At 37.1% G+C, this 9059-nt stretch overlaps 1 protein-coding gene across 1 annotated transcript; it reads left to right on the forward strand.

Moving 5' to 3' along the window:
• Positions 1–1575: 1575 nt before the first annotated feature.
• Positions 1576–8561, forward strand: LOC144439133 (uncharacterized; the record flags this gene model as incomplete). Its single annotated transcript, XM_078128401.1, has 12 exons — positions 1576–1669; positions 2480–2583; positions 2722–2929; positions 3335–3441; positions 3714–3916; positions 4154–4328; positions 5454–5628; positions 5944–6050; positions 6280–6424; positions 7460–7542; positions 7827–7989; positions 8437–8561. Coding segments are annotated over 12 exons (1689 nt in total), but the record flags the coding sequence as incomplete, so codon positions are not given.
• Positions 8562–9059: the final 498 nt, after the last annotated feature.

Genomic DNA, 9059 nt, shown 5'->3' on the forward strand with positions numbered 1-9059 from the left:
GCCTGGAATCCATTCGGATCGGATTTTTTACATTCATCTTTAAAATCATGTGATTGGAAAGACGAATGTAAAAAATCCAATCCGCATGGATTCCAGGCTATATTGTAACTGATTTTTAGATTTGATATGACAAGATGTATTTGTTATTGACATAACTTTCCTGTAGACTACTAGTACTGAGATGGTCAGACATTTTGACTCATAAATGCCACCTGTGAGGAGCAGGTTGTAATTACCGATCATACCGGTCTATACCATAGGATTCTTCCCATTTCATTTTGTTGCTTTTAAGTAACCCACGGAATATACACACAGCAGACCGTGACCTCCCGTGACCTACAGACAGCCTAAATGATATAAACATAGATGACTGTAATATTTAATGACACCAAGAAGAAGGGGTTGTATTTTGTGAGATGTCAAATACTTACATCTTCGCATTATTACATTGTATGAGTGTACATGACAAGTACTTCACCTCTGTATAGAAGAGCCATGGTATCATCCCCGTGGGTCTCATTAATTCAAATTGATGAATGGTGTTTTACAATCATGATAACGTGGGGTCGCACTCAGCGTTATTCGTTTATTCAAATAGCCAGTTTTTATTTAAAGAGCGTAGCCCTGGCCTAGGGCACTCTGAAAAGTACAGTAGATATAAAATACAAACCCCATGATACAGTGAGAGGATGTACAATAAACAGCAAGAGTGACTGAACAATATTTATCAGGAAGATTAATTAATGTTCATTGGATGTTTACAAAAACCTAACCAGTTCTTATTATTACCAAAGGAAAGATGAGTAGCAAGTTTCATTAGAATCAATCAACGCAGGAGGTTTTTTTTAGATATCGTGTCCACAGACAGACAGACAGACAGACAGACAGACAGACAGACAGACAGACAGACAGACAGACAGACAGACAGACAGACAGACAGACAGACAAAAGTATAACAATCTCCCCTTCGGCAGGTAAAATTGGTCATAACTGATTTATACAATTTTTCTTGGCACAAAATGTTCAATTTTCGTTTATCAGCCATATGCACAGACAAAGCTCATTTATGCATAGATTTATCCGCAGACAGTTGTCTGGGGTTTATCTGAAAGCAAATGATTGATACGTACTTAGTCTACTCACAATCTTTAATTATCACATCATAAGCCATAGTTTCAATAACTGTCGGGTAGGGGCATTGTATGTATTTATTCACGCTTCAATAACTGTTATGTAAAAGCAATGTTTGCCAACTAAAGTAAAAACAACCCCCTTTTTAGCCCTCGCAGGGAAAGGCATTCTGTTTACATGTGATACAGTTTTAGTGCCACTTATGGATACTTAGGTATGATAGTATATTGACTCATCCACTGGTAACACTTTTTCATACTTTCATCTCTAGTATTGCATTTACCGGTAATACCCTTGTCTTTCTCTTTAAAGAGATCAACCTTTGAATGACGATATCGAAGATTTTCCATAGTTGATTCAAATCTCGTAAATATGTTGAGAGCTGCGTTCATCGCCCGTCAAACGATCCAGCCAACCATAAGATCTAACTCTTTATGGTGGAAAATATCAAATCCGCCAACAATAAGACCAAATTACATAACTGGGAGGTACTTCGCTAATACGTCAAGTGTTCTTTGTGAAAAGTCCAACGAAATTGGTGAGCAATCAGCTGCAATTATGAGACAGACAGACAGACAGACAGACGGACGGACGGACGGACGGACGGACGGACGGACAGACAGACAGACAGACAGACAGACAGACAGAGTGTATGTGTGTGTGTGTGTGTGTGTGTGTGTGTGTGTGTGTGTGTTCAATCCCCATTTGTATTTGCACATGATTTCAATGGTACTAACACCATCACTTAAAAAAACAGTGCTGAAGCACGGATATCTGTTTCCAACCTCAGAAAAAAAGGTAGGTAGGTTGTGTTTATTTTATTTTATTTTTTAATTGGTTTTATTGTTTGAAAAATATTGCATTTACCCAAAACCTCCCATTCTGTCATACTTTCATGAAATATGTATAGCCATCACTGGGGAAAGAAAACAGACGTGCATGAAGTTTGAAGAAAACACAGAATTTTTTATCTTTTGTTTTAAATGACATTGTCTAAAAAATGTTCAGGGTGGCTTAAACTAGGGTCGGTCGGGTTATCGAAAACATACATTTTTTTGCCCTATTATTCACATTTCATGAAATATGTATAGACATCACTGGGGAAAGAAAACAGACGTACATGAAATTTAAAGAAGACAGAGAATTTCTTATCGTTTTGTTTTTAATGATCGTCTATAAAATGTTTAGGATAGGTGGCTTAGACTACAGTCGGTCAGGTTATCGGAAACTTAGAATTATTTTTTTTTTTGCCTTATTCACAAAAAATATTACCTACCTTCCAACTTCTTACATACTGCACGATCCTATAGTGTATGTAAAGTAAGTAATGTATTCTTATATTTCACAGGGATTTTCAAGAGTTCTTTACCCGATATACAAATCCCGGATGACATGAATGTAGCTGAATATGTTATGAAAGATTTCGATAAATTTGGAAATAGGGAAGCATTGGTAAGTACAGCACCCAGTCAAAATCCAATGATACTTTAATGAACTGCTTGTGGTTACGGTAAAAAGAATTTCTGGGAATACTGATGTAATTTAGTATTTGATGTAGTTCATCGCTGATATTTATATTGTCCCCGACAGGTCGATGGCGTTACCGGTAAATCATATACGTTTACACAACTAAAGGAACTCGTCTACAAATGTGCTGGTGGCCTAACTCTGGATGGTTTTAAACAGGGAGACACTTGTGCAATTTACCTTCCAAATATACCTGAATTTTTTGTGATATTCAGTGCTGTTTCAGTCGTTGGTGGCACTATTACGACTGTTAACCCTCTATATACAACAGGTAAGTGCTTTAAAAAGGAGAGATTTACTCAAACGTTACTGACATAGATTGCTATATGTCCAGGAACAATACGTGTACTGCCAATTTCGAAGTGATATGAAACTTGTCAATTGGCAATAACTATGCAAACATTTTAATGCAAGAAACAACACATTTCACAAGGATTCTACGAAACAGTAAACAATAAACAAACAAACAAACAAACAAACAAACAAACAAACAAACAAACAAACAAACAAACAAACAAACAAACAAACAACAAATAAACTTTACATATACTTTTTTATGAATGTAAGCAACGTATATTTATATATTGCAAAGTCTGTATGCTTTTCTTCATTGAAGCCATTTGAAGTTTTGCACAGCGTAGAAAATTTGGTATCCGTGTTTGTGTTTTATCATCAGAGGAATTGGTTCAACAGTTGGCAATTTCACAACCGAATATAATTGTTACCTTACCGATGTTTGCAGAGAAGGCGAGACAAGGAGCGGAGAGAATCGCTAGCATCAAGGTATGTATAGAATAGAACTATAGGCATAATGAATTATAATTTATATAATTTGGGGTTTGATGAGCCTTGCAAGGGGTTTGCTTGTAGATTATACCTAGAAAATGGAATTTGCATATATGCCGCGAAAATAATTACCGAACGTTTATACAATACAGTCATTTATTTATTCCATCAGTTCCATCAATTTGCAATTGGTGGGAAAATAATTAGTGAACGTCTGTACAATTCATTTATTTATTCCATCATATCAGTGGTCTGTCTTCTTTCTGTAGGATGTTTACGTGATTGGGCAAGCAGACGGTTGTAAGACGTTTTCTTCTCTTCTTGACAACAATGGTTCGGCATTTCCACGGAACCTGACCATACACGCAAAGAAAGATGTGGTTGTTATTCCGTATTCCAGTGGTACAACAGGACTCCCCAAGGGGGTTATGCTGAGCCATTTTAACTACATAGCAAATATTGAACAGCTCAGGTACAGTATACAAACAATTTTCCCCACAACCATAAGTATGAAATGCTATAAAGTAAAAACAAGGCAGCCACAGAAAGCCTGACAAAATTACAATGCAATAATGACTTGTGTGGTGATAATAGCGTTATGGATTGGACCCACTGCAGTACTATGGCAGCTCAATTTACTCTCCAATTGATGAAGATGTTAGTCATCAAATAAATTTGACCCTTGTGTCGATTGTATTATTTTGAACAGGATACCTGGACTTCTTCATAGGGAGGAACATGACACCGCGGTGGCAGTTATGCCTTTCTTTCACATCTATGGTATGTTGGCTAGTATGAGCCTTGGACTTGTACAGGGATCTCGAGTGATAACATTACCACGATTTGATCAGGAGGTTTTCCTGAAAACTGTGCAAGACTATAAGGTGTGGAATCTCATGTTTTTATTTTATTCAAACTTTCCATCTTTTAAAGCTGTCTTACAAAATAGTAATTGGTATACACTATGGAGAAAAGATGATCAAGGAAATTCACAAAAGAAGCATATTTATAGATACACGCAAAATCAACTGAACTACATTGTATAATTAGATGTTTATACTCAAAATATTTTTCTTCGTTCAGCCAAGGAAAATACAAGTGACCTAGGGGGGCTTGTCACTACGAGTCTCTAGACGAGTCACGAGTATTTTGAATGAAGAAAAAAGATTGGAGAATAACATAATTATACCAGAGCCAGTAAAAGTCGGGGAAAGTATGGCAATTTTGAACGTTCTGACTCATATTTTTGAATATAGCAGAACCAGTGACGTAGACATGCATTGTCGTGACACAGACGCAAGCTGTCGTGACGTAGAACGACCAGAGTATATATTCCATATTTTTGTTCAACTTCGCTCGTGCATGGTATAAATGAACCCAATCGCAATGAAATGAATTGCAGTAAATTGAATAGGACGTGGTTGGAGTAATGAATTTGAATAAATTAATTGATTTTGTTGTGAATAAAATTGAATTTGTGGCTTATTTATTGTTGTATATATCGTTATGCTCCTTTGCAACTCTTCCCCATTGTTTAAACCATGCTCTCAAATTCATTTAACGGAGACTGTTTCAGTTAACGTGACACATTTACACAAAAAAGTGTCTGCATACCTTTAATCCATGACAGGAACACTTTAAAGGGCTAAAGGTTTATCACACGGTTCGTGGGGGTCCATGGGGAAACACATACACCCACTCAGTCTTTGCCAGGTTTAATGGATTTCAGAACATTTGGGGGGAAACATCGGATTATTTGGCCGAGATATGCGGGATGGGTTTTCTATAGTGAATTTTGTAATTAACATGATAATGGGTAAGATGTTATGTAACAGCGCTGTAGATGACAACGTTGACTTGATTCTGGTGAAAATGGCCTCTGACTTGACCTATAACTATCTGTTAAACCATACCCACTTTATCAAGTGCTTTCTGTTTTAATTATGGTATCTTATAACATGCTGATTTTGAAGAAAATAAACGATTCTTTGGTAAAAATATTCTATTAGGTAAATCACGTACCAATTGTTCCTCCCATGGCACTTCTCCTGGCAAAACATCCAATTGTTGATAACTACGACTTATCTTGCATTGATGAATTTATCTGTGGGGCAGCACCTCTGAGTGATGAGCTGCCTGCAGCTGTGCTGAGAAGAACAAATCCCAAAGCTATTCTTAGACAAGGTAAATGTTTATAAACTGTAGTTGTCTACCAAATGTGATGTGAACGGTTGACTATGAACTATACATGTGTATCATGTGCAACTGGTTGTAGCCTAGAACATTCAAGTTGTGATTGGTTGTTGACCAGATCATACAAGTCTACCACAGCATACAAGTTGTGATTGTTGTTGTCTAGAGCAAACCAGGTATGATTGGCTGTTGTGTAGTGCATTCAAGGTGTAACACGGATATATATGCGCACATGCTAGCAATAGATGATGAAAGCGCAAACTCGTGGTTCTTCTTAAAACACTATTTGTCCTGTGTCTTTTGTAGGGTATGGATTAACAGAAGCAATTGCGACACACGTGTGTTACGGGAATGACCCAAATCAATGGCCAAAGGGATCGAGTGGGACTTTGGTGCCAAATGCTGAAGCCAAGGTAAAAGTTATCGCCACGAGCGATTGTATCTTAGGGAGCTTTCAGTAATTACAAGGGGGGGGGGGGGCGGCTGTGGTGGAAACATGGTTACTCATTATAATCTACATATGGGCAACATGTGAATATTTTCTAGACTACTTGTCACAGTTTCGTATGCCTGGAAAGTTCAATTACAGCATCTGTACCTATAAATGTATCATTTGATGATGATGATGTCGGTTACTTTTAGGTTGTTGATATTGAAACTGGAAAAACATTACCCGTTGGTGAAAGTGGAGTTATATGCCTTCGTGGTCCGTCAGTGATGCAAGGGTACTTTGGAAACACAGAGGCGACAGCACAAATGATTGATGAAGATGGTTGGGTCTCGTCAGGTCTGTCTAAGTTTGGCTTAACTTTATTTCCGAAATAATTATATGATGACAGCGCAACAGTTGTCATATTCACACACTAAACCAATAACCAGGAACGCTCAACAAAATTTCAAAGTTGTCTGTGGGCTGAAAAGCAGAAATGTACGTGTGCTCTCTCTCTGTCTCTCTCTGTCTCTCTCTGTCTCTCTCCCTCCCCCTCTCCCTCTCTCTGTCTGTCTCTCTCTGTCTCTCTGTCTGTCTGTCTGCCTGCCTGTCTGTCTGTCTGTCTGTCTGTCTGTCTGTCTGTCTGTCTGTCTGTCTGTCTGTCTGTCTGTCTGTCTGTCTGTCTCTCTCTCTCTCTCTCTCTCTCTCTCTCTCTCTCTCTCTCTCTCTCTCTCTCTCTCTCTCTCTCTCTCTCTCTCTCTCACACACACACACACACACGTGACAATACATTTTCAGTTCAGAAAGTTTACCTTGAATTTTGGAAATGCTAATCTTTAATTAGAGGTATCTAAATTTAAATCTAAACGTTTTTAAAACTATATCTGCTATTCATTTGAACTAAATATCAGTCTTGGCATATAGATTATCCACTTTTTAACCGAGCCGTATTAGTAACAAACATGACAGTGAAACATCATATATTAAGCTGTCACTAAATATCTCTCTTTAATGTATTATTACACTATCTGGTATTAATAGAAAAAGCCTATTAAAGTATTGGTATAAACTAGTATAATAGGTAACTTCATTGTAGTTTTTGAAGACCACTTTTGTGTTTTTCAGAAGAATTGGTCGGATCACACACACAAACAAATTTGAATGTATTTTCTTCATTCATTCTGCTGTAGTTATTGGCATGGTTACAATTGTGTAGACAGCAATGTAAGCAGCAACCTTCCCAACTCGAAGTATGCTATCTGGTCAGATAAGTACACTGTAGTATAATAGTATTATACAGGGCTGTGAGGCACATTACATGCCTTGTACATGGCTACTGCTAAGATGTGCGAGGATCAAAGTGGTCTTTCCCTGTGTACTTTTACTATACAGGAGATATTGGTTACATCGATGAAAAATATCACTTGCATGTGGAAGATAGACTGAAGGAACTCATCAAGTACAAAGGCTTTCAGGTAATTTTAATAAATCAAGTACATATTTTCTTCATGTAATTTAATCACAATGTAATTTAATGTAATTTAATTACTGTATGTAATACTTCATAATTATAATGCAAAATCCTCCTGTTGACCAAACCCTGTCAACTACTGATTTGTCTTACATCATTAAATTCGGCCTCACAGATATTTTACAGGAATGTTGGTGCTTTTGAAGTCGACATAGTAACCAATATGGATCGTGCATATCAGTTAACTGTTACAACTACTATCTTCCAAAGTTGTTTCTACTTTTTCAGGTTGCCCCTGCAGAATTGGAAGCCCTGCTGATAAGTCATCCTGGAATTCAAGATGCGGCAGTTATCCCTGTTCAGGATGAGGAAGCTGGAGAGTTGCCAAAGGCTTTTATTGTGACGAACAGTAAAAACCTGCTTCCAGAGGACGTGTATAAATTTGTTGAAGGTAAAAACAAGACTTTCCGTAGTTCATGGTAGTATGTTAATAGTGTCAGAAATGTAGTTATTTTAGCGAGAGGATACACATTTATAGTAGTAAAGATATGAATATAGCTAGATCCCCTTGCATATTACTCAAAATTGCATATATCTTAATAGTCTTCTATGAGTGTTTAACGTTCTACATATGTCGAAATAATTATATGTATATAAATTCAGTTGTGCGTCGCTGCCTATTGACTGCCTTTGACCATTTATGTAAGGCCATATCTAGTGCCGGACAGGCTGAAGTAAATGTTGGTAGTTTGAATATGTGTCATGTAAATAAACTTTCTACAATATTTGAGAATAGTTTACAGTTCGTAGTGGTTCACCACTCTAAAAGAAAATCTTATGGTTTGAAAATATTTTATTCAATGTCTTTTTGGTATTTGTGTTTTTCTTACTTTGATAGGCAAGGTATCAGCATTCAAAAAATTGCGTGGAGGAGTGGAATTTATCGATGAGATTCCAAAATCGCAAAGTGGGAAAATATTACGAAGATTGTTGAAGGATAGTGAGAACAAAAAGGGCAAATAGAATTGAGAGCTAGTGCTGATGATGATGATGATGATGATGATGATGATGATGATGATGATGATATATCAAGGATTCTGATTCTGTCATTTTGCCTCATTTTGAGGGTTGAAACTGTCTTTGCAAAAAAGACAATGTTTTTGATGTACAAAATTAGAGGAATAACAATTGATCATCTGTCCTGATATAATTTTCTACTGATTTTATCTTGAGTGTGTGCGTGTGTGTGTGCGTGCGCGCGTGTGTGTCTGTGTGTGTGTGTGCGTGCGTGCGTGCGTGCGTGTGTGTGTGTGTGTGTGTGGTGGGGGGGGTGACTTACAAACACTATAAAGACAAAGGGTATTATCATAATGCTGATACACGGAACATTGTTAAAATAGTTTATTTTTAAGCACTGAATCATGATATTAAGGGATGAGGGGACACTTTGATACTTCATGTTTGTAATATCGCATTTTGTTTCTTTCTTTGGAACAATACGTGTGTTTTATTAATTAAATA

The sequence above is a fragment of the Glandiceps talaboti genome, chromosome 8, assembly GCF_964340395.1.
Source record: "Glandiceps talaboti chromosome 8, keGlaTala1.1, whole genome shotgun sequence".
Lineage (NCBI taxonomy): Eukaryota > Metazoa > Hemichordata > Enteropneusta > Spengelidae > Glandiceps > Glandiceps talaboti.